This window comes from Suillus paluster (assembly GCF_016628075.1).
Source record: "Suillus paluster strain FC165 chromosome Unknown EDB91scaffold_17, whole genome shotgun sequence".
Lineage (NCBI taxonomy): Eukaryota > Fungi > Basidiomycota > Agaricomycetes > Boletales > Suillaceae > Suillus > Suillus paluster.
In genome coordinates, this window is record NW_024537577.1 from 625,319 (window position 1) to 647,214 (window position 21,896).

General features: G+C 49.0%; 10 protein-coding genes across 10 annotated transcripts; 5 read left to right on the forward strand and 5 right to left on the reverse strand.

Moving 5' to 3' along the window:
• Positions 1 to 457: 457 nt before the first annotated feature.
• EDB91DRAFT_1335703 (uncharacterized protein) lies at positions 458 to 2,544 on the reverse strand. The gene is made up of 6 exons (XM_041325505.1): positions 2,281 to 2,544; positions 2,027 to 2,173; positions 1,572 to 1,847; positions 1,350 to 1,484; positions 1,068 to 1,300; positions 458 to 1,012 (listed from the first exon to the last, which is right to left on the reverse strand). The coding sequence occupies exons 1-6, from the start codon at positions 2,534 to 2,536 to the stop codon at positions 644 to 646; spliced, it is 1,416 nt and encodes a 471-aa protein (XP_041178827.1). The 5' UTR covers positions 2,537 to 2,544; the 3' UTR covers positions 458 to 643.
• Positions 2,545 to 2,926: 382 nt separating this feature from the next.
• On the reverse strand, positions 2,927 to 4,071 carry EDB91DRAFT_212068 (uncharacterized protein). The gene is made up of 3 exons (XM_041326465.1): positions 3,268 to 4,071; positions 3,047 to 3,209; positions 2,927 to 2,998 (listed from the first exon to the last, which is right to left on the reverse strand). The coding sequence occupies exon 1, from the start codon at positions 3,848 to 3,850 to the stop codon at positions 3,413 to 3,415; it is 438 nt and encodes a 145-aa protein (XP_041178828.1). The 5' UTR covers positions 3,851 to 4,071; the 3' UTR covers positions 2,927 to 2,998; positions 3,047 to 3,209; positions 3,268 to 3,412.
• Positions 4,072 to 4,098: 27 nt separating this feature from the next.
• EDB91DRAFT_1124701 (uncharacterized protein) lies at positions 4,099 to 5,573 on the forward strand. The gene is made up of 8 exons (XM_041318367.1): positions 4,099 to 4,411; positions 4,466 to 4,485; positions 4,550 to 4,578; positions 4,634 to 4,724; positions 4,782 to 4,874; positions 4,919 to 5,042; positions 5,121 to 5,204; positions 5,263 to 5,573. Exons 1-8 carry the CDS (start codon positions 4,207 to 4,209, stop codon positions 5,301 to 5,303), a joined length of 687 nt encoding a protein of 228 aa, XP_041178829.1. The 5' UTR covers positions 4,099 to 4,206; the 3' UTR covers positions 5,304 to 5,573.
• A 354-nt stretch (positions 5,574 to 5,927) lies between these two features.
• On the forward strand, positions 5,928 to 7,388 carry EDB91DRAFT_212124 (uncharacterized protein). The gene is made up of 2 exons (XM_041326466.1): positions 5,928 to 6,612; positions 6,659 to 7,388. Exons 1-2 carry the CDS (start codon positions 6,112 to 6,114, stop codon positions 7,127 to 7,129), a joined length of 972 nt encoding a protein of 323 aa, XP_041178830.1. The 5' UTR covers positions 5,928 to 6,111; the 3' UTR covers positions 7,130 to 7,388.
• Positions 7,389 to 8,148: 760 nt separating this feature from the next.
• Positions 8,149 to 9,495, reverse strand: EDB91DRAFT_1124710 (uncharacterized protein). Its single transcript, XM_041318368.1, has 4 exons — positions 9,446 to 9,495; positions 8,956 to 9,423; positions 8,732 to 8,901; positions 8,149 to 8,693 (listed from the first exon to the last, which is right to left on the reverse strand). The coding sequence occupies exons 2-4, from the start codon at positions 9,307 to 9,309 to the stop codon at positions 8,417 to 8,419; spliced, it is 801 nt and encodes a 266-aa protein (XP_041178831.1). The 5' UTR covers positions 9,310 to 9,423; positions 9,446 to 9,495; the 3' UTR covers positions 8,149 to 8,416.
• A 175-nt stretch (positions 9,496 to 9,670) lies between these two features.
• On the forward strand, positions 9,671 to 12,215 carry EDB91DRAFT_1124713 (citrate synthase-like protein). Its single transcript, XM_041318369.1, has 13 exons — positions 9,671 to 9,887; positions 9,935 to 10,120; positions 10,171 to 10,424; positions 10,474 to 10,576; positions 10,643 to 10,711; positions 10,767 to 10,979; positions 11,154 to 11,213; positions 11,268 to 11,352; positions 11,408 to 11,458; positions 11,570 to 11,619; positions 11,675 to 11,824; positions 11,879 to 12,027; positions 12,079 to 12,215. The coding sequence occupies exons 1-11, from the start codon at positions 9,799 to 9,801 to the stop codon at positions 11,745 to 11,747; spliced, it is 1,233 nt and encodes a 410-aa protein (XP_041178832.1). The 5' UTR covers positions 9,671 to 9,798; the 3' UTR covers positions 11,748 to 11,824; positions 11,879 to 12,027; positions 12,079 to 12,215.
• On the forward strand, positions 11,759 to 12,136 carry EDB91DRAFT_1247026 (uncharacterized protein; the record flags this gene model as incomplete). The annotated part of the gene is made up of 3 exons (XM_041322754.1): positions 11,759 to 11,824; positions 11,879 to 12,027; positions 12,079 to 12,136. 3 exons carry the CDS (start codon positions 11,759 to 11,761, stop codon positions 12,134 to 12,136), a joined length of 273 nt encoding a protein of 90 aa, XP_041178833.1.
• Positions 12,216 to 14,069: 1,854 nt separating the features above from the next.
• On the reverse strand, positions 14,070 to 16,000 carry EDB91DRAFT_1221026 (uncharacterized protein; the record flags this gene model as incomplete). The annotated part of the gene is made up of 4 exons (XM_041320904.1): positions 15,713 to 16,000; positions 15,450 to 15,666; positions 14,772 to 15,395; positions 14,070 to 14,722 (listed from the first exon to the last, which is right to left on the reverse strand). Exons 1-4 carry the CDS (start codon positions 15,833 to 15,835, stop codon positions 14,070 to 14,072), a joined length of 1,617 nt encoding a protein of 538 aa, XP_041178834.1. The 5' UTR covers positions 15,836 to 16,000.
• A 1,024-nt stretch (positions 16,001 to 17,024) lies between these two features.
• EDB91DRAFT_1335706 (uncharacterized protein) lies at positions 17,025 to 18,157 on the reverse strand (the record flags this gene model as incomplete). The annotated part of the gene is made up of 4 exons (XM_041325506.1): positions 17,025 to 17,459; positions 17,512 to 17,674; positions 17,862 to 17,908; positions 18,095 to 18,157. 4 exons carry the CDS (start codon positions 18,155 to 18,157, stop codon positions 17,322 to 17,324), a joined length of 411 nt encoding a protein of 136 aa, XP_041178835.1. The 3' UTR covers positions 17,025 to 17,321.
• A 152-nt stretch (positions 18,158 to 18,309) lies between these two features.
• Positions 18,310 to 20,505, forward strand: EDB91DRAFT_212374 (uncharacterized protein). The gene is made up of 12 exons (XM_041326467.1): positions 18,310 to 18,642; positions 18,703 to 18,735; positions 18,786 to 18,805; positions 18,858 to 18,872; positions 18,928 to 18,966; positions 19,026 to 19,054; positions 19,113 to 19,126; positions 19,177 to 19,212; positions 19,378 to 19,437; positions 19,495 to 19,629; positions 19,688 to 19,919; positions 19,977 to 20,505. Exons 1-12 carry the CDS (start codon positions 18,570 to 18,572, stop codon positions 20,125 to 20,127), a joined length of 837 nt encoding a protein of 278 aa, XP_041178836.1. The 5' UTR covers positions 18,310 to 18,569; the 3' UTR covers positions 20,128 to 20,505.
• The last annotated feature ends 1,391 nt before the right edge of the window (positions 20,506 to 21,896 follow it).

Sequence of the window (21,896 nt, forward strand, 5' to 3'; positions counted from 1 at the left end):
CACGATAAGTCATATTTTGGCTCCTTTTAGAGTCTGGATAACACAAGGGTAGCCGCCTGTGTGATTAAGCCGTAGGCTACGACTAATTTACCAATATCGCATCCTGTAATGATAGGCGCCATCACACATTTACACTACAAGCGCCGTTGTGTAACGAGCTGAGAGGCAGTAGCAATCCACCCATGTTCATCTTCCGTTCCCCTCTTGTTCCCCTTCGGTAGTCAGGACTCGGGTGGTATAATAAACGAGTGTTCTGAAATCTCTGTTTAGAACCAGTACCACAGGAGCGGGAATGGTCAGGCATGATGGAGGCGCATAAGGCTGAAGGTCGTGTGATCATGGAATAAATCTGCTTATTCGAAATGTTGATGATCGCGCAAATGTGAATACCAAAACGCGTGCAAAGTTTGCGTTGATGCGTGTCCATTCCCATACCACTCGTCAGCCTCAAGCAACTCGGGATGAACCGTGTTGCGAAATTAAGAACCATTGGACTACATAATCTACAATGATCTACCTCTCTACATTACGGTCCTTCTATACCGGTTGCAGATTCCCGCTTGTATGGTATAGACTGACGCAAAGTTATGAGTATCGAAACAAGGCAGGTTGCATGTGGTGCAGTCTAAACAAGTAAAGAAAATCACGGTAAACGCTTGCCGAGGCGAATCCAGCTTTTGAGACTTGTAAATTTGTGCAGAAAATCATCGATATCCGATTCTGATACTTCGGCGTTCGTCTGCTCGTCATCGACATCTGAGGCTGATTCCTCGTCGTCTGTCGCTCCGGCTTTGATTCCTGTGCAATACTGAGAAAGTACCAACGGTCGGCATCTGCTTTCAGCACCGCCAAACAATCCACAAGGAGACTCCATATACGTGGGCCCATTCCCGACGGTTTGAAATCCAAAAGATGATTCAGAAACCATAACTTCTTCTCGCCACATCCCGCGGGGCCTGTAGTCGCCCATGCATCCAAAGGGCGAGTCTCCGGTGGTAGGAGAACTCCCTTCCTGTAACGTAAGCAAACCCAGACAAGAACCCAGATGAAAAACTCGACATCCTGACGATGTAAGTGTTCGACTTCGCCTCGTCGACCCTCAGGGAAAGAAGGTCGGGCGCGATGAACGGCACGGTGCCCGTACGCTCGTTGCCATGAGGATCCAGCCTAGTTGCCAACGATGACAGATTAAAGTCGTTTAAGACACCTATCAGGACGCCCTTATCGGTCTTGTGAAACATCATGTTGGGAGGGCTGACGTCTCGGTGACGGACTCCTCCCTTCCAGAGATCGATGTGACCTGCGCATTATGTTAATGGAGATCCACATGAATGAAAGGAACCACATACATAAGATGCATTGACGCCACACGTTGAAAAGCTCTTCGCCTTCGAGCGCCGTGATGGGTAGGAGTTTGCGTGATACGAAGATGTAGAGCATGTGACTGTCCTTCTCCGCTTCTGGAACTCCCAGTGCCTTCAGGACTGCGGATGTGGGATTCTCGAACTTGTGAGCCCAAAGCAGCTGGGGAACATGGCCTTTCACGGCCTCTTCTCTGCGATCTCGTCAACCTTTTTTTTTTAAGATCTCCGGCTCGCTAGTTCTGTCCTGCTCTGCCCAGAAGATTTTGGCCACCAGCCCATCTTTCTTGACGTCTGGGTCGTTCGCGTACTTCCTGGCGAGAAATTCACTAGTGATAGGGAACACGTTGGTGACTCGTCCTTTCAGTCCGTAGTGAGTTACTCCCTCCTCGGAGCTGGTGTGCAGCTTAAGATCCATGCCGTAAATGTTGAGTTTAAGGTAACCTTCCTTCTCAGCTTTTTGAAGTGCTCGTTTCGACCCCAATCCTTAAGCTCGAATCGTTGCAATACATATAACAGCACCATGGATCGTGGGAGATCTGCAATGAAGTCGATGCCCGAGCATTGAATTGTGCCCTACCGATCGTAATACCAGACCCAAATAAAACTATCTACGAAAGCCATAGTAAGAGTGGAACCGTTAGACAAAGGGGAGAACAACAGACCGACGACAATAATCTCGAGAACATGCTTGACTGCAACATTGGCTGCGAACATTTCGGCGGCGTAGAGTCCTGTCTGGACAGTCACATCTAACTTAGGGTCCTTGACCTTGACCTTAACTCGCTTGCTGGAGGATTGCAAATGATTCTCTGCTTTGCGCTTAGAACTGGAGCTGCTGATGGGCAGCGAGACGGGTCAAACGGCGCTCAGTTGGATTGATCTAGTTTCATCTCTGGAACTAGAATTAGTTACTTACCTGGACAGTCGGGTCTGCGATGGGCCTGACGCTGCAGTCGGGGGCCGTCAGTTGCAGCTGTCCCCGAGACCACTGCCCAATGTTCTGGATAAGTAGCGACATAGTCTGTCACTGCATATGAAGGGGGCAGCGGACGAAGCCCTGTCTTAGTCTTGGCCATCCTCTTGAACTCGATCGAAGCTAGTACATCTTTCCAAGGGACTTTCTCTTCCGACACCATCGTTGCAGCGGTCATCGTGTGCTCCGGATCTTTCATGTCCCATTCTGGAAAGGTATCGCACGAGCTTTGGAAAGGAAGGATGACAACGTCGGGCTTCCGTTTCGCTTCCTGGTTCTAGTGAGGTTGCTTCATATCCTTTGTGAGTATAATGCTGATGACAGATAATGTTCAGGCCTGAAGCAGCAGGCATTCCGTCGACCTCCATATTACAGCACACTTGCAATCGTTATCAACGTAACGACACCCAATCAGCAAAAAAGCACTTACTATGTGTCAAGAACGTCCTTGATGCAAGAAGGATGCAATTGACCATCGGGGTCCTACCAGCGGGTGTTGCAGTCCCATTTCAAACCTGTAGAATGGCCTTAAATAGCTTCACAGGAGGGCGGGCTGTTCAGTCTGATCGACAGAAGCGCGCTGCAGGAGAACCTGCAGCATCACATCCACTTTGCACGTCTTAACCTGCTCCGCTGAATCTATGACCAGATTTGTCCAACTCTGCATGAACATTAGGTGTAATTCAAATACCACAGGAAAGAAGCTCACTGAACACCAACGAGGTCGATGTTTTCACTGATAGTAGCAGCCCCTCGGCCATTTGGGGTGGATTTTAATGAGCTAGTAGCCTGAGCTGGTGCCTTTGGGCGTGCCGGAATAGACGATGAGCCTGGCTTGCCCGGTTGTGCGTCACCAGGCGACATGACAAGTACTTGGGAAAGTGGAAAAGGTTAAAAAAAAAAACAACCACATGTAAAGATTGTGCTTGCTTTGTATCTGGTCAGCCAATGTGGCGTGGCGAACCATTGATCAGGAGCTCTAAAACAATCATTTCAACATACAATCCCTCACAAATATCTAAAACCCTGCTGTGATGTGGGCTGCTGATGAAATTGACGCAGACTACGAAAAATGTCATAGCACCGAGTACATCAGAGGCACGACCGACGATGCTAGTGCTATCGAGCTGTCAGATTGTGATGAGCAAGGAGAGCTTGACGACGAGCCAGGCGAGCTTGGTGACGAGAGCTTGAAGACGAGGAAGCACTCATCGACTGCGATAATTTGCTCGGCAGTGAAATTAGCCGCGATATCCTCGCGCCATCGACTCCGAGCATCTTCATCTCTCGGCAGAATTGCGTTGCACCATCTTTTATATAAGTCCAAGGTCGTGAAGGTTGTCGTGAAGTGCCGTTTCAAAATGAAGACACCATGGATGACATCAAGGTACTCGAGGAAACGGGTGGGTGATTTGGTGATAAGCTGGCACAGCTGTTCTCGGATCTCGGTGGTGAGAAATCGAAGACGTCCTCTATGACAAGTTGGATGGTCAACTGAACCTGTATCATCCATCCAGTCAGCCCAGCGCCCAATGCTCTTTCCGCTAACATGTAGGATGTCCGCCACCTCCTCTACTGTCCAACCTTCGTCAAACAGCTCCAAAGCTCTTTCATGTTTCCGCTGATTTGCCTATACGGCATCGTGAATGATAGTCGATCTGCGAGGCTATGGCCGGTCTATGATGCGAGAATGAATTTTTTGAATTTTTGAATTTACGAATTCAAATGAATGACCGCGGACAAGAATTGCTAAAAAGTGCCACACGCGGCCGCCAAGTTATAACCATTGCTCATTGATTTCTCAAATTCTCAAAGTCTTAATAGCACTACTCTTAAACTTCTCTATCCTACCACTAATTTGTTCATACGATGTCAGATCCTGTCAGATCTATCTCAACTACGGAGACCATCGAGTCGGTATCATCACCTGGTGTCGTACAGGATAGTCTTCGCGATGCAAATGTCAAGATACCTACGCGAGCGGAATTGTCCACCGTAGAGTCGAAGGTGGCTACCGCGCGCTCGAAGAAAGATACTGGTGATGCTGCGTTTAAGGCAGGCGATGTCAAGAGTGGTAAGTGGGCGTCCTTGGCACTGTCAACCTCAGTGATCATTTTATCCCGTGTAGCATTGCGATCGTACCATGAGGTGAGGACATGACCAAGAGCTTCTATGTTTTACAGACGACCTCTGACGTAGCTGCTACTTGAAGACACTTCTGTATCTTCACGGTATCGATAAGTGCGGTCGCATTATGTTAGCTCAAGTTCGTGTTTTTCGAACCTTAATCCTGCAGAAACGCCCTTAAATCACTTGGAATGGCTGCCCCATCGTCGTCGACGTCAGCAGTAGACCAAGCTGCTGGCGCAAAGGACGTGCTGACTGAGGTACGAATCCGAGATCCGTGGATCGATAGAAGGTGATAGGAGATCTTTGTTCGACAGGCAGATTTAATGCTGGAGAAAGTATACGCAAATATGTCTGCCTGCCATATCAAACAAGAGAACTGGAAGCGGGCGGTGGACACTGCCGACAAGGTTTGTCACACTCTGAAACTAATTTCGCTCGCTCAGTTTTGCAGGCTCTTAGCAAAAACCCTGCTAATTCTAAAGCGCTTTTCCGAAAAGCAAAGGCTCTTGGAGAGCTTGGATTTTTCGAGAAAGCGGAAACAGCTCTCAATGAGATTAAGAAGGTCGCTCCTAATGGTGGGTCGTGTCTTGAGTTCCCTTTCCGAACGTTTTGCTGACTGATGAATACGTGCTACTGATTGGTCCATCATGCAGAGGCACCCATGGCTGATGCAGAGCTTGCGCGTCAGAAATCGATGGATCGTGAACGGCAAAAGGCTCATGATCAGAAAATGAGAGGTGAGATGTTTTCTCAGTTTACGCCGTTTCCCTGCTGAGACTGAGGTTATGACACTAGGTTGGCTTTCACGAGAGAAGAAGCTGACTGCGAGCGAGTAAAGAGTGGTCTGGATCAGGAGACGTACAGTGAAAGCAGACGATACCACGTGCATATTGTATTTTATGAGGCAACCATGGTTTGTTTACAGGTTAATCCAGCGAGAAGGCCACTTGGCCTATGGACCTTGCACAGCCACTGGCTATTATTACTACCCACCCACTGGTAGACCAGTACTTGCATCATTCTTGTAGTGCGAGGGTTCCAGGTTCAGCCTCAGAGAGGGTTGAGTCGATGGCTTAGCGACCTCGGGGACCTGAAGAGTGCCAGGGGTCCAGCAGCAGCTTGCAACATCTCAATCTGAGCTTATGTTCTCATTCCCGTTCAGAGCACCTAGGCATAAATAGTGCTCTGGCTGGTCCATCGTCAGTCGACAACAACCCGGCACAAGAGTGCGACAGTCACCTAACTCACTTTGAAGACTTATTATTTGAATATTGAAAGCATAACCATGTCGGTTGTGTTCTTAGTCGCTTCCTATAGAGTTGATATGTCATATTCTACTACTCCTTACCCCCAGGGACCTCTCTCGTTGTGTAATGGTTTGCTCTTTCCTTCGCTTCTGTGTTTCCTCGAGACTAACTTCTGATCACGCTAGACCTGCAAAACCATCCGGGATGCAGCCCAGACTTCTGTCGACGTTCAATTGAAGCTTGAACTCTACGCTCAGGGCTTCGCGGAGACCCCTAGTACCCTGGACTCGATCAGCGTTCCCAAGAAGATGAACTCACTCAAGAAATTGACATCCTTGTGGCGGTCTGATTTTTATGTCAACACTGTTTTCCAAGACACAGTGGCTGTGGCATTCGGATGGGAGAATACTTCAGCTTCTTCATTGTCCGTGAAATGTGGGATTTGGTGGATGTACCAGCAAAGGGGCGACCTCTACATTCGGGACTGCAAGACAGTCACTGCACACTCCCATACGTGGCCCAGGACTCGTCTGTCCTCGAGCGGGTTGCCGCTGATGTCAGTTATCGTCGACCCACTGCAGGATCTTGTAGTTACATTCTCATCGCATCGTTTCTTGAATGTGGTCCATTCTGGGCAATTCTGCCACGTAGTTTTCAGTGGACTTTCGATTGGCTTCATCCCAGCTTCCACATCCGGACTCTACGTGCGCTTCCTTGGACTGCAAACACTACTTGCGGATTCGATAAACCTGGTGCCTTCGTTTATCTTGCGGGCACGCCCGCAATCTGCGGGGATCGTGTAGTTGCCCTCTATTACTTCTCCGAGTACCACTCACCGGAGGGAGCGTCCACCATGTCCATGCTAGTGATAGACTGGAGGAAAGGACATCTAAAGAGAGTAAGTCCACTCTATTATTTAACAATCTGCCGCTCAGGATAAGCAGCATCCTTTATGTGAACGAGGCGGATTACAAGTAACGTTCCATCTGGTTGATGAACGGACGATGGTTACCGTCGGCTCGGAAGGTCGTATGACTGTGTACACATTGCAAGGACCTGATGGCGAACCTCAGCGCCAATTCGCGTATCTCCTTCCGAACATGAACCCCGGAATCCATGTTATTTATGCTACTCCATTGTTTCATGGTGTCGCAGCTCGCCCAGACCTGATGCCCAGCTACGTGCCCTCTCTGGAGTCACAAATTATGGTTTTAGAAGTTCTCACCAACTCATGGCCCGTGATCGTAGTCATCGATATGGTCATCTTCTCAGAAAAGGCCATACAATCAGCGACTTCTGTAGATATTCCGTGGTCGGACTGGGGACCCAAGTATACGTGTTGTTTTCCGCATCACCCAAGCCATCGAATCAGCGTTTTCGGTAGCAAAATGGCCTATGCTCTGCCCTCGAAATAGCACCCCTGAACCTGGAGAAAGAATGGGAGCGCTCTCTGACTCGGACTACTTCTACGTGCACATCTGGGACTTCAATGAGCGATTCATCGCTCGTTCGAAAGCCATCCGTGACCCCACCACATCAGACCTTGTCATTCGCAAGCCTGGTCGGCAAGCTCAGTCGTGCCTCGGTGAAGACATGATCCCGGATCATCCTTACATTGCTGCCGTCTGCCTGGAGCCGTTTGCGATGGATTGCTTTGACAGGTTTGTCTTGGACCAAGATCGGCTTACTTTAACGTGGGTAGGTGTTCGCTTTTTGCGGCTTGGAATACGGCGATGGTTTCACGTGGTCAACCTATAGTTTCCCTCTCACGCGGCTAATATTCGGGTCGTTTCCCCTGTATAGATGGAGGTTGACTCGGACCCATGAAGACATCAAGAGGAAGAGGAACAGTTGTGACCTTTTATGTTGCCAAAGAGTTATCAGACATATCCTGCGCTTCAATATTGTTGACCATTATCTAAGCTGTCGCTCTTCAGTGGGGTCGTCCAGATCTGCAGCTCCTATCATATCTCGATACTGGTGGAAGACACGATCGCCGAGTCACGGGCTTGTAAGAGGACAAGATCGAGCTGATCGGAGCCTCATGTAGCATCGTTTTCGTATCGAGCCATGTCCGATACCTGTGCGATACTTGTTCTGGCAGCGAGACCATTATCCATTATCGTCTATTTTGACAGTAAGGCAAGTGAAGCAGAGCGCCACAAAGATGCCAGAAGTTAGAATCGGAGCAAACATGGAACCACGGGAAAGTGCAGACTGTTGCGCAGCGAGAAAGGTCCCCGGGGGAAAGGAGGACTAAAATATGACATATCAAGCTCTATTAGAAACGGCAAGAACCCAATCGCAACCGCCATCGTCGTGCACTGGCCAGTTTCGAGAAAATTCAAACGCAAGTTGCACGCAAGTTGTATGTAGGTTTCAAACTCCGTTAGGTTTGGGGCATCCCTTAGAAATTCCTACTGCAAGAACATTTGTCAAATTATCGGTAGATGTCAGATGCAAGCTAGATAGTCCGCTGTTCATGCGCGCCGTAGTCTACAGCTGAAACGTTCATAGCGTAGTCCTTCGCTGAAGCGTCCGTGTAGTTAATAGTAACAGCGTCTATATCATAGTCCATCGCTAAAGCGTCCGTGTAGTTGATAACAATAGCGTCCATATCACAATCCAAAGTCAGGGAAAAAGAACATGATGGTGGGTTAAAGGGACCGGATGCGACAGGAATACTTTCTTGCGAGGTCTCATTAGCCGGTCGCAACAGCCTGGTGGCAAAGGTATTCATCGCGCAGTCGTTGGCGCGTGCGGAGAGGATGTGCGCAAGACGGAGTGTTGTAAAAATATGGAGGACAAGGGGGAGGGGGTGGGCTCCACACCCGACTGTGAGACAAACCCAAGTCGAAGTCAACAGTTCGGGTCTGACTGGTGACTATCTGCACCGGAAACTCTACTGGAGGTATGTTTGCTGCTTGAGTGTTCCGCACAGAAGATACTAAAGTAGCTGCATCTTGCATAGCCGTAAGCCTGATGGGATACGTTGGTTTGGGGCAGCAATGTATGACTGCCTAGGATCCGTCATGGGGTCTAGCTCGCACGTACGAGATGGTATTTGATATAACTTGGCTGCGTTGCGCTTCCGAGAGGGGCGGTATTTCGTGGTTTTTATGGGTGTCCAGGCGCATACCCTTCCCAACTTTAGGCAGCTCAAACACATTGGCTTCTCCCCGGAACACTGTACTCTGCTGTCAGAGAGGGTACGAAGATGATGATAATACTAACTCCTTACCTTCTTTTTCTGGTGGCGGCAGTAATCGCAGGCATGGACGACGCGAGTCCGAGTACGTTTTAATCGCACTGGCCCAGTCAACTCGCGAGTCCGAGTGGACGATTCCCCAGGAGAGATGGTCTGCTGAATTACGGACGATAAATCTCCAGCCGGTAAAGATGCGATACTATGATACGGCGCTGCCGCAGTAAGAAATTGTTCAAAAAGGAAAGTGGCCGTCAGGTTGTCGTGCCAAGGTACTTCGTCAAGAGAAGGATATATATTTATGGCCTGATCCAGAGGCACCGACATTGACAGCAATTCCAGTTCAGGCTGATTGAGGGAGCAGAACGCGGGGTAAGTCCTCGTTGACATGATGAACGAAGGCAAAATAGAAATGTGAGATAGGAGTCAAACCTGAAGCGGTGTACGTCCCAAGAGATTTAAACTGCACCACAGTGTGTGCGAGTGAAACTCATCTGACATATTCTTCCAGTGCCAATAACATCATATACTTCCTAGAAGGCCTTTCTAATATGTTAGTAAGTCGAGGCGATCATGATGGTGTGCACCAAGCTAGCTTTGCGCTTCTGATGTGAAACGTCCAAGTTTCCGATTCGGGCCGCTCACGTTAGATATCTTGACATGTTGACAATTGGACCGTGACCTTCGGTACAACTTGCAAAGCTTGTGAAATCGTTTAGGCCGACGGGCGCCTCTTCTAGATGATTGATCCGGTAAAACTAGCGACCTGCCACCAACACGTAGGTAACTGAAATCGGGACCTTGCTCGCGTCCGGTCAAATTGATTCTTGTACCGGTTCATCCATCTAACCACTTATCCTCCTCCTTGCTACTCTTGACATGGGCAAACAATTTCCTGCATCTGAGCTCAAGCGAGACGAGTCTCTCAGAGTTGTAGACAACCGCACTGGGAAGGAGTACACCGTCCCGTACGTCCTTACTTTCTCAGAGTGCGACACCTATTGACGCCATGCAGGATCACCCACAACTCAATTCCTGCAACGTTTTTCAAGGGCATTCGTGCTCCTGCTGGTCCAAATGACAGACCAGAAGACGAGACGGAACGTGGTTTACGTGTCGCTGATAAAGGTTTTCTCAACACGGCTGTGATAGAGAGTAGTATCACATATATTGACGGTGACAATGGGGTGTTGCGGTACAGGTACTTATTCTCCTCCTGCCACTATTACCACTCATCCACAAATTTCGTAGAGGCTACCCAATTGAACAACTCGCGGCCCGCTCCAGTTTCCTTGAGGTCTCTTACCTCCTCATATATGGGGCGCTCCCTGGCACGTCCCAATTGTCCCACTTCACCAGCGAGATCCTCCTGCATGGGCCGATACATTCCGACGCAGAAGGATTCTTCCGCGCTTTTAGGTACGATGCTCACCCCATGTCAATGCTTACAAGTGCATTTGCGTACCTGGGAAGCTACTATGGGGAAGCAAATCCCAGTTTGCAGGGTGAGTTGGCAGGCCTGAAGTATCGTCTCTTCCTCTCAACTTTTCGTAGGGCAAGATTTGTTCACCAAAGCTGCCAAGGGCGATGCTGTTGCACTCCAGAATATGGACAGGCAAATATTCAGGCTGATCGGCAAGGCTACCACATTGGCTGCGTGCGTACTCGTACTCGCTGTTGCCAACTTGTTCGCTAACTAATTTGACTGTAATGGTACGTGTAGCATGGCATACCGTATCCGCCAGGGCCGTGATTTCGTCGTGCCCCCGACAGGAATGAGCTATACAGAGTCGTAGGTCACCATTTTAACCACTGCACCATTATATCTCAAATTCTTCCTATGCTAGGTTCCTCTACCAGCTCGACCATCTCTCACCCACAGATCAACTATCAGAGCCTCACTCGTACAAGCCACATCCTGTTCTCGCAAAGGCACTCGACATCCTCTTTATCCTCCATGCCGACCACGAGATGAACGCGAGTTCTACCACCGTTCTTCAGACTGGATCGTCGTTACCTGATCCGTTCAGCGCCGTTGCGGCAGGCTGTGCATCACTGTAGTAAGTGTTATTCAGCGTCCTACCGTCTCTAGCTCCCGAGTATGATACTATCATTACGGGTGATGAGTCGAGCTCAACACATGCGTACATGCCGGATGGAGTTGTCCTTGGTGCATTGTTATATTCATTCGTGAACTTTCCCTTCACGTTGGTGCTGACGAACTTAACTCTCAGCGGTCCACTCCACGGAGGTGCGAATGAAGCTGTTATTCGGATGCTTGTTTCCATCGGCAGGTTTGTTTTTTTATAGCAACTATATGCACCGTCTTCTCACATCTTTTTTAAAAGTCCCAAGAACGTTCCTGCCTTTTTAGAGGCAGTAAAGAAGCGCCAAAAGGTGCTGAGTGGATTCGGCCACAGAGTATACAAGACCGTGCGTGTTCATCCTACCACCGTTTCCTGTCCTGATGATTGTTGGCAATCCGTAGTCTGATCCGCGGTCATTCATCATTCGCCAGGTGGCTGATGAGGTGTTTGCTGTGTGAGTGCCCATAGTTGTGGTGTGGTTGTGGGATTGATCCTGGTGTTAAGGACGGGCCGCGATCCATTGCTTGATACTGCGATGGCTCTTGCACGACGCAGCACTGAAGGATGAGTACTTCGTATCAAGGAAGTTAGCACCGAACGTTGATTTCTGGAGGTAAATGTTCCCTTCATCCAATCATCGACATCAACTGACAAATCCCATTTATCAGTGGACTGATCTACCGTGCGATGGGTGAGAGCCAATATTGTACTGAAAATGGAAAAACTGTAACACAGGAATGATAGGCTTCCCCATGGATTTCTTCCCAGTCTTGTTCGTCGTGCCCAGAGTCGTGGGCTGGATCGCACATTGGCGACAGGTACAGCCACCATTCTTCTCTTTCCATTTTATCCAATCACTGATCGTCGCTCAGATGATGCTTTCTCCATCGGGAGTCAAGATCTGGCGCCCTCGTCAAGTTTACGTCGGTTCGTCCACACGTGACTACGTGCCTCTGGAGGAGCGCACAGGTGCTGTTCAAGTTGGCGTTGGTATGGAGCCGAGCGTGATTGAGCATTCGGGGTATGTATATTCTTTGATGGATGTGAAAAGATACTGACTTTACTGGGACAGGATGACGAAGAGGCGGAAGTTGGCGGAGGCTAGTGGTAAGGTCAGAAGTAAGCTTTGAGGGTGAGGGTGTAAGATTATTCATATACCGTTAATGCCACCGATGTCGCCTGAATGTCGACCGTCTCCGCAAAGATTTTGGAATGTGTCCCGTGCGCGTAGACCCAAGGAGGCGGTCTTCGACTCTTCGCTGTCGATGGTTTCTTGTCTCAGGTTTAGGAACATGATCTTGTTGGGTGGACAATGTGTCACGGGTTCTTCCTCCGCGGGACCCTGCCGTCATGAAGTGGCACCGCATTTTCAATGATAGTCAAACTGGCTTCGAACCCGCCATTGATAGACAGTCTGAATCACAGACTTGATTCTTCAAGACCACGCTAAGCTGTCTCTCCACTTCAGTGGGAGATCCAAGATTCTCGAAACGGAGTGACAGTAAGAATTGAACTGAATGAAGTCGATCAGAACCTATGACACTAGGTAACTAGATGGAATACATCATCTACACAAACTTGATGGCTACCCCTCAGGCCTCAGGTACCTTACTGCAGCGTATCCAGCAGCCTGTGTCAGATTGGAACACAGGTATAGAGCCTCTCCGCATTGACTCTTATCATCATGGCATGTGACTGGGCAGGTTGGACAATAATCTGCCTTCACGACGGCGACAGCGGCAACAACGGCGAGGTAGGCGGACTGAATATTCATGGTATCTAGTATATGCGTCAGTGATGAGCAAACTACTACCCGCAATCAAAATTTTGATTGTTTGGTGTACGCGGTGGTGCTATAGCACGTCCAGGAAGAGCTAAATGTGAAATGGATACAATGTTCAAATTTTCTTTGTTTTTTTTTAAGTCTCAGGATTACTGACTGTGAATGAGGTGATTGTCTTTGAGGATTTTGGGACTTGACCATGTTCAATTTATATATATCTGAAGTTCCCGCGTATGACAGTCACCCAAATGAATAATTGTTGGATACCGAGTGTTGAGGGGCCAGGAGAGGCCAGCAGGTGAAAGGGCAGCGTCCGGGATCTGATATTAGGACTTAATTATGAATGGATACCTGTGGTACTTAGGCTCTAGTGTTGTGGGCAGAAGTGCCGAGTTCTGCCAACCGTTTGGGCAGAACCAGATCTACCTGGCAGATCTGCGGCAGAACTTCGCGTCATGAGTGTGGCAGAACCTGGCCACACTCCAGGCTTGGCAAAGCAGCAAGAAGTTCTTACTTCAATTATGATTGGGATTTAGAAGACTGTACCTTGTTACTGTCAATGGATCGATTTTGATGGATTGGAATGGGTATTATACCCCAAGCGGCCAAGCCATCATCGTGATGGCGAGGATGACGGATGGGATGACATCTTGTCTTGAGGACTGTCGTAGATGATGCTCCCGGTTGTGCCTAGTTTCCAGTATCCGACCTAATACACACATATGACAGTCGATATCTCATGTTGTAAGGGTTGTTCCGGCAGAACTGGCCTCTCTAAGCCGACCAGATAGAAAGAAGACAGTCGTGTGCGGTGCTAATCTGTTAGTCTCCCCTAGCCAGACCATCGATAAGAAGGAAGTCAGTCGTTCCTTCCTAATCGTACAACTGGAGGGAACCGAGCTGTGCACGTACGCTGTAGTGTTCCGTGGATAACCGTCTGAAGGGTTATTCACCCGGTATCCACCGGCAGCAAAGCCGGCTCGGCGGATCCGGGCGCTGCTAAATTTCTAGTGTTGTTGGCAGAACTCTGCCAATTGCCGGGACACTCGTCCGAAGCCTCAAGCACATCCACAGGCAACTCGGGATAAACTGTGTTGCGAAATTGTTGTTAAGACTGGATTGCACAAAGATAATCTACGAGGATCTACTTCTCTAGATTAATATTATTGTTCTTCTACACCAGTTGCAGATTCCCGCTTGTATGGTATGCACTGACGCAAAGTTATAAGTATCGAGACACAGAAAACCGTATGGGGTGGAGTGTAAACAAGTAAAGCAAATCATGGCAAACGCTTGCTGAGGCGAATCCAGCTTTTTGTACTGGTAAATCTGTGTAGAAAATCGTCCATGTCTGACTCCGATTCCTCGGCGTCGGTCTGCTTGTCATCGATATCTGATTCTGATTCATCGGCGGCTGCCTGTGATATTTGGAGTTGAAACTCGAGGGCTTGTCGACGGTCGGCGTCCAGTTTAAGCACCTGAACACATTCTGCAACCAATGTCCACATACGTGGTTCTATATCTGAGGGTCGGTAGCGCAGGAAATGATTCTGAAACCATAACTTCTTCTCGGCGCATGCCGCGGGGCCTGCAGTCGCCCAAGCATCGAAAGGGCGAGTCTGCGGGGGTAAGAGGACTCCCTGCCTGTAACGCAAGCAAACCCAGACGAGAACCCAGACGAACGACTCCAGATCGTGACGATATAAGTGTTCGACTTCGCCTCGTTGACCCTCTGGGGAGAGAAGATCCAGCGCCATGAACGGCACGGTCCCCGTGCGCTCGTTGCCCTGAGGACCCTGCCTAGTTGCCAACGATGACAGATCAAAGTCGTTTAAAACGCCTATCAGGACGCCCTTGTCGGTCTTGTAAAACATCATGTTGGGAGGGCTGACGTCTCGGTGATGGACTCCTCCCTTCCAGAGAGCGACGTGGCCTGTGCATTATATTAATGGAGATCCACATAGATGAAATGAACGACATACATAAGATGCATTGACGCCACACGTTGAAAAGCTCTTCGCCTTCGAGCGCCGTGATGGGCAGGAGCTTGCGGAATACGAGGATGTAGAGTACGCGACTGCCCTTCTCCGCTTCTGGAACTCCCAGTGCCTTCCGGACTGCGGATGTGGGATTCTCGAACTTGTGAGACCAAAGCAGCTGGGGAACATGGCCTTTCACGGCCTCTTCCTTCTCTGCGATCTCGGCAACCTTTTTTAAGATCTCCGGTTCGCTATCTCTTTGCTCCTCTGCCCAGAAGATTTTCGCCACCATCCCATCTTTCTTGACCCCTGCGTCGTTTGCGTACTTCTTGGCGAGAAATTCACTGGTGACGGGGAACACATTGGTGGCTCGTCCTTTCAGTCCGTAGTGAGTTACTCGTTCTTCAGAGCTGGTGTGCAGCTCAAGATCCACGCCGTCGATGTCGAGTTTGAGGTAACCTTCCTTCTGGGCTTTTTTGAAGTGCTCGTTTCGACCCCAATCCTTAGCCTTGAATCGTTGCAGCGCATATAACAGCACCATGAATCGTGGGAGATCTGCAATGAAGTCGATGCCCGAGCATTGAATCGTGCCCTGCCGATCGTAATACCAGACCCAGACAATGTTATCTGCGAAAGCCATGGTAAGAGTGGGATCGTTGGACGAATGACAGAAAAACAGACCGATGACAATAAGATTCAGGACATGCTTGACTCCAACGTTGGCAGCGAACATTTCCGCGGCGTAGAGTCCTGTCTGGACAGTCACAGGTGAGCTTGGAATCCTTGTCCGTGTCCGTGCCCTTGACCTTGACCCGCTTGCTGGAGGATTGCAGAGGTTCTTCTGCCTTGCGCTTGGAACTGGAGTTGCTGGCAGCGATACGGGCCGAACGGCGCTCGGCTGGATTCATTTAGTTTCATCTCTCGAACTAGAATTAATTACTTACCTGGACGGTCGGGCACAGGTCTTTTTGGTTGGGTCTGCGATGGGCCTGACGCGGCAGTCGCGGAACCGTCAGTTGCAGCAGTGGTCGAGCCCACTTCCAAATGTTCTGGTTTGGGAGCGACATAGTTTGTCACTGCGTATGAACCGGGCGGAGGATCAAGCTCTTTCCCTGTCTTGGCCTTCCTCTTGAACTCGATCGAGGCTAGGACATCTTTCCAAGAGATATTGTTTTCCGGCATCATCGTTGCAAACTTGGTCATGAGCTCGGGCTCTCCCATGTTCCAACCCGGGAAGGCATCGCGTGAGGTTTGCAAAGGAACGATGACCACGTCGGGCTTTCGTTTCGGTTCCTGCTTCTGGTTGCCTTGCTTCACACCCTTGTCAGCATGCTGCTGACAGATAATGTCCAGGCCTGAAGCAGCAGGCATTCCGTCGACCTTGATAATATCAAGACAAGCTAGCGCGATGTTGGTGGCTCGAATGAAAGGGTCGTAGTAGTCCTTTTTCGCCTTCTGACGATGCACTGACAATCGTTATAAGGGTGATGACACCCATTAGCGAAAGAGTACCTACTATGTCTCAAGAGCCTTTTTGACGCAAGAAGAGAGTAATTGTCATCGGGGATTTAGGCGGTGCGGTCCCATTGCAAACATGTAGAACGGCCTCGAGACACCTTGGCAGGAGCGCGGGCTGTTCAGTCTCGGGATCGAGAGAAGCGCGCTGCAGGAAAACTTGCAGCATCGTATCGGCTTCACACGTCTTAGCCTGCTCGATGTCCCGCTTAATCCATGGCCAGAGGTCCCCAACCCTGAATGAACATTAGGTCCAACTCGAACTACAACACGAAATAAGCTCACTGAACACCGACGAGGTCGATGTTTTCACTGATAGTAGCAGCCCCGCGGCTGTTTGGGGTAGATTTCAATGAGCTAGTAGCCTGAGCTAGTGCCTTTGGGCGTGCTGGAGTAGACGATGACCCTGGGTTGCCCCATTGTGCGTCGCCGGGCGACATGACAAGTACTTGGTGACGTTCGCACAGGTAGTGAAGTGGGGAAAGTGGAAAACGTTAAGAAATAACCACATGTGCAGATTCTGCTTGCCTTATATCTGGTCGGCCAATGTGGCGTGACGAACCATTGATCAGTGGACTTTTGATGTGGCGTAATCAAGGGCACAATGGAAGTTGCAAATGCAAGTAGTCCGACGCGTCAAGTGTGGCACGTGACGCTTCCTTTTGACAGACTTCTGATGGTTTCACTGACTTGTGGACGTTAGATTGATAGAAGCATATGTACCAGTATGCGAAAGGAGCTAAGTCATCCACCCCATAATTTTTCTTCCGTACGCAATCATGCCAACCTACTAAATCGCGCACATTCGAAAAGCACAAGGCACGACTCGGCCACGTTTGTCCTTGACTCCGACTCCTTCTACAATGCACAGACTATTTCGCAATTTCTGGTGCGCTCTGTAAAGATTTCGTTGAATCACAAGCAGATCTATTACTGTATACTCTACCAGCCCCTACAACCCCTACATGGTCCAGTCTGCCTCAGTCAAGACCCTCTCTTGCAGCAAGGTGCTTGCTGGCAGAAGAGTTATGGTGTTCCTTACAGGGTGCCAAATCCTTGTTGGTGATTCACCTGCTGCCGACTGCGGAGTGGTGAGTTGACCCAAGTGAACGTCGAGCCAGTCCGCTCGTCAGCCATCGAAATAGGTACAAGCGAGAAAATCCGAACAGCGAGTTTCTAGTCAGTTGATGATCAGCTTCGAGACAATGCAATTGTGGGTCTGACATACCACAAGTGGCTGGGCATCACCAGTTCGGTCTTTGTCCAGATATTTACCGATTGTTGTCCGTCTCCAATCCGTCCCTGACTTTTCTGATAGCTTGCCAACAGAATGTGACTGTCTTAAGAGACATTGGATGAGACACTGTCGAGGCTCATCGAGAACTTGGCCACTATGAAACCAGCCGGTACTTACAATTTGAAGAACAGAAAGTCGGACCGGCTGCCTTTCTCACATGTGCCCTCTCATTCCCATTTTACCCTAGGGGTCGCGTTATATGTTCCCCAAATATCAATTGCAAATCATGATGTAACTGCCTGTGAAACTTTGATGTATTGAGTGTTGTATTCTACACTTACCATTTATGATATGATAGCCCGATCACAGGTGCAACGTGCGCATGATGCTGTGGACGAGGAAGACAAGGGAAATTTAGCATTGAGAGGTGTACTTTGATGGAAATGTTCAAGTCGGTGGCTGCAGCCTCCGTGGGACAGGTGAGTTATCTGTTTGTCTCGTTTGGAACTCCCCGATTTTTCATGTTTGACTTTTCTGTTGTGCAGACAGAACGCGACTTTGTCAATTGAGTGACCTCGGAAGAGTTTTTCCGCGCCCCACGGCCAGGCCAGCGAGGCATTAATGAGACGGCAGACATTTTCCCTGGTTGCATCATATCTTGGCCTATGTTGGATGGATAATTTCACTGATGGAATTCCTTAACTGATGCAAGTGTAGCAAGAACATTTCAAGAATAGCATCGGAAACAAGTTGCCGAAATCACGAACAATTTTTCGATCTTTTGCGGTGTTAAAACATTGCACACATTTGACTGCTTTGCAGTGTCACGACCAATTGGCAACACTTCGATATATAGACCCTGGATCGACTTTCCCTTTCTACTTGGCATCTTGCGAAACTACTTGCTTTGGTCAATCGAGGCAGGAATGGATATCAGCCCTATAATGCTCATTTCGGACATAAAAGCGCTGGATGGTGGTATATAGCACGAACACCATTGTCTTACGTTCATCAAGTTATCAACTCCCTCACGCCCATACTCGAATACTATGACCCTAGTCTCAGATGATCCCAGTTGGTGGCCGGTCATTAATGGGAATCTTCTTACTAGCTATATCGTTGGTTCGTGGAGAGCCAGTCAGATGATGATGTCTCGATCTAACCTTAGCTACGGGTCCGCAGTTTCCGCCTCTGTTGGGGTGATGTATGATTGGGGTGAGCAAGATAGTATCAAAGAGCAGCTGATGTCCTCATGGTATGTCCAGCGCTAACATTTGGACAAGAGGTAGATCGATGTCATTACCGGAGCAGCCATCTCGCTAACAATGGTTTTATAGGTTGAACTCGTCTGGGTGAGCAGAGTCCCACGTCAGAAGAACAACTGACAATACAATCAATTCGCGACAGAGGCAACGCTGGTCCCTGATGACCGTTCTGTATCTTAGCGTGTGTAGCTTGTGCTATAACTGTGGTTGGCAGGCCGAGCTGACTTGAAAATATCCTAGGTGCGCTATGGTGGAATAATATATGCTGCGTAGGTTTGGAGAGCTGAGCAGTTGATATCGTGCTAATCAGCCATTTCTCATAATCAGCCTCAGGATACTGGGTATGTCTCCTCACACACTATGTTTGTTTCTTCTGAGCGGCAGCATACAGCAAACGTTCCAACAATCTCAGTGACAGATGCAGTGAGTATTTTGAATTGATACCCGTCATTCTTGTCCAATCAAATGTGCTCCCATGTAGGGGTGAGTGAGAACATTGGCCACTTGTTGGTTCAATATAACGACAGTTACAGCTGTGAGTCTGTTTGAAATGCGTGATTCTCCGAGGCTGATCACTAATTGGATTCACCAGGCTACGTTATGTTTGTCGTAGCGAATTCGATGGCTGCAGCCGTGGATGCAATGCTGTGCGGTGAGCTACATGCGCAACACTTCAATGCTATTGAATTGACTAAAAGATTACGCTAAGTCATCATGATCACTCGCTTATACGCCATGTATCAGCAATCCAGAAAGGTGCTGATATTTCTCGTCGTCATCTTCCTGGCTTTAACCATCGCCGCTATTGCGTTGGGCACAATACCAATGACGGATGGTTCAGGGGGTAAGCTCTAATTATGGGCGCAAGACCTATGCGCACCAGGCTCATTGACGAATCCCAGAGGAACTCATTCTCTCCGGCACCTATTGGTGCAATGTTCAGCTTGTGGGAAATTCCAACATTCTAGAATGCATAGGTTGGATGCTGGTCGTTGTGTGGGAGGTTCTCGCAGTGTGTCTCGCAGTCTGGATTGCTGTAAAACACTTCCGTGAACTGCGACGATACTCGGCAGCAGGGATTATCGAGGACTTTTTGGCAATGTTATTGAAAACCCACGTGGTTTACTTTGCGAGGTGAGCTTATAATGTGAATGTGGTTCTCTGTGTCCGCTGAATCTATACATGTGTTAGCTGTCTCGTTGTTTCTTGCATCTCGATCGGACATTTGAGTTCAACGATCTCAAAGGTACGCCGATTAGTCGCTGACCTCTGCATGCGAGTACGGTTCATCGTTCCTACAGAACGGAAATTCCCTAGGGGCTCACGTTTATGGTGCCTTTGATCAAATGTTCTTGGTCCTGCAGATGTGTGTGCTGGGACCCGCGCTTGATTCTTAGCGTTCGAGAATATCATGCTAAGCTCGTGGCCGACTCCGATGCAGCAACTGGCATGACTTCAATTGCTTTCCAGGAGCGCGTGCATGTGTCGACTAGCAGCAGTGTGTAGCACGGGAGATGCTTGATCTGATTAACACTCGTCGGGAGTGGGGGAATTTTTTGTTTTGTTCCAAGTTTCATCGTGGTATTTATATCAGTTATTTGGTGCTCCGAAGTAGATTCGAAGGAGGAATAGGTCTCATACATATCTTATTGCATCACTACTTGCACTAGCTGGCCACCCACACTTACTTCAGGCGGCGGAAAGCTAGAATCATGGAGAAAGTCCAACTAAGTCCCGTGTTCGGAGTCGATACCCGAAGGGGTAGAATTCAAGTGACATTCATTGAAGTTTATCAAGTCTAGCTTTGAAAATTCAGAGCTAGATAGCGCAGAGTGTAGTTTCCTGTGTGATCAGGTCGTAGGCTACGACTGACTTACCGACATCACCCTGTAATGATAGGCGCTATCACATTGCCGATTTACTCCTCATATTTCCTCCATTCACACTGCAAGTGCCGTCGTTTAACGAGCAGCGAGGTAGTAGCAATTTTCCTGTGCTCGTCTTCCGTTCACATCCCTGTTCCCCTTCAGTAGGTAGGACTCAGATGGTATATTAAACTAGTACTCCCACATATCTGTTTAGAGCTGTGCGAGTAGTACTACAGGAGCGGGGATGGTCAGGTATGATGGATGCACACAGGACGTTTGAGGAATGAGAAACTGAAAGATGGGAAGGGCGCTGCTGGGAAACCTCAGAAGGGAAGAAAGAGGGGGACAAGAGGGGATATAAAGACGATACTATGAGTGACGCAGGACTGACTCTCGCCGAGTGATAATGACAAAGCGGCAATTGGGATGCATGTTGCCTAGCATGTCCGTCTGGAGAGATAATGAACAACCAAGGGACTTGAGATTATCAGAAGCGTTGTCGAAGCGACCCTCGGGTACGACATTCCAGAGCAAGTGGTCGGATTGAAACATCTCACCAGCGCTCACCATTCATATTCCTCACATGACCAATAAAACCAAAAGCGCCCATGGCTCATGCATTTCTTCCCAGGTCTGCTCACGACGTCAGCATCAGTGCAGGAAAATGGTCCCCTGAATGACAAAAGACACGCACTCTCCATGATATTTCTCTTCGATTGCAGAGAGCTGTCCGAATCACTCTGTCATACCGAGTAGTCCAAAACCAGCGATTGGTGGAGTTGAACCTAGTGGAACGATCAAACAAGCCCTTAAGACTACTGAAATTCTCTGCGCTACTTCCTCTAGAATTATCCGCGGACTCGTCTGCACGTCAGGTACAACCGCCAAGCATGCTAAGATTCCACGTCACTCTCATGATCTCACCCACGAAAGAAAGTTACAACGCCTCCATCCACGACTACCACATTTACCATAGCCATCAACACCATACAATCAGGTGTTAAATTCAGCATGCCAGAACTGGCAGCTACGAACACAGAGCTATAAATGATCTCCGAGAAGGTACGGTCGTAGGAAAGGTGCTCATTGCAAAGCTGCCCACATACGAACCGTTGGTCACGCAGGCGGAACGCATACATGATTCCTCGTGCAAGAACGATACACAGTGAGATTGCCGAGTGTGGATGATTGAAGCGTTAGCTGCCCTGCGAGTCAATGAGGGCGTGACTTCAGCACGATTCCT

Coding starts and splice junctions, on each gene's coding strand:
- EDB91DRAFT_212068 (XM_041326465.1), bottom strand. CDS start 3,850: ATGGATGATACAGGTTCAGTTGACCATCCAACTTGTCATAGAGGACGT.
- EDB91DRAFT_212124 (XM_041326466.1), top strand. CDS start 6,112: ATGGGAGAATACTTCAGCTTCTTCATTGTCCGTGAAATGTGGGATTTG. Junction 6,613..6,658: donor GGAAAGGACATCTAAAGAGA/GTAAGTCCACTC, acceptor CAGGATAAGCAG/CATCCTTTATGTGAACGAGG.
- EDB91DRAFT_1124710 (XM_041318368.1), bottom strand. CDS start 9,309: ATGTCAACGAGGACTTACCCCGCGTTCTGCTCCCTCAATCAGCCTGAA. Junction 8,902..8,955: donor GCCGCCACCAGAAAAAGAAG/GTAAGGAGTTAG, acceptor AGCAGAGTACAG/TGTTCCGGGGAGAAGCCAAT. Junction 8,694..8,731: donor CCCATGACGGATCCTAGGCA/GTCATACATTGC, acceptor GTATCCCATCAG/GCTTACGGCTATGCAAGATG.
- EDB91DRAFT_212374 (XM_041326467.1), top strand. CDS start 18,570: ATGACCCTAGTCTCAGATGATCCCAGTTGGTGGCCGGTCATTAATGGG. Junction 18,967..19,025: donor TGACCGTTCTGTATCTTAGC/GTGTGTAGCTTG, acceptor AAAATATCCTAG/GTGCGCTATGGTGGAATAAT. Junction 19,630..19,687: donor AATGACGGATGGTTCAGGGG/GTAAGCTCTAAT, acceptor GACGAATCCCAG/AGGAACTCATTCTCTCCGGC.
- EDB91DRAFT_1335703 (XM_041325505.1), bottom strand. CDS start 2,536: ATGAAAGATCCGGAGCACACGATGACCGCTGCAACGATGGTGTCGGAA. Junction 1,848..2,026: donor TCTCGAGATTATTGTCGTCG/GTCTGTTGTTCT, acceptor TTCGAGCTTAAG/GATTGGGGTCGAAACGAGCA. Junction 1,013..1,067: donor CGAAGTCGAACACTTACATC/GTCAGGATGTCG, acceptor CTTACGTTACAG/GAAGGGAGTTCTCCTACCAC.
- EDB91DRAFT_1124701 (XM_041318367.1), top strand. CDS start 4,207: ATGTCAGATCCTGTCAGATCTATCTCAACTACGGAGACCATCGAGTCG. Junction 4,875..4,918: donor CGGTGGACACTGCCGACAAG/GTTTGTCACACT, acceptor TCAGTTTTGCAG/GCTCTTAGCAAAAACCCTGC. Junction 5,205..5,262: donor TCATGATCAGAAAATGAGAG/GTGAGATGTTTT, acceptor TTATGACACTAG/GTTGGCTTTCACGAGAGAAG.
- EDB91DRAFT_1124713 (XM_041318369.1), top strand. CDS start 9,799: ATGGGCAAACAATTTCCTGCATCTGAGCTCAAGCGAGACGAGTCTCTC. Junction 9,888..9,934: donor GGGAAGGAGTACACCGTCCC/GTACGTCCTTAC, acceptor GACGCCATGCAG/GATCACCCACAACTCAATTC. Junction 10,980..11,153: donor GCAGGCTGTGCATCACTGTA/GTAAGTGTTATT, acceptor CTTAACTCTCAG/CGGTCCACTCCACGGAGGTG.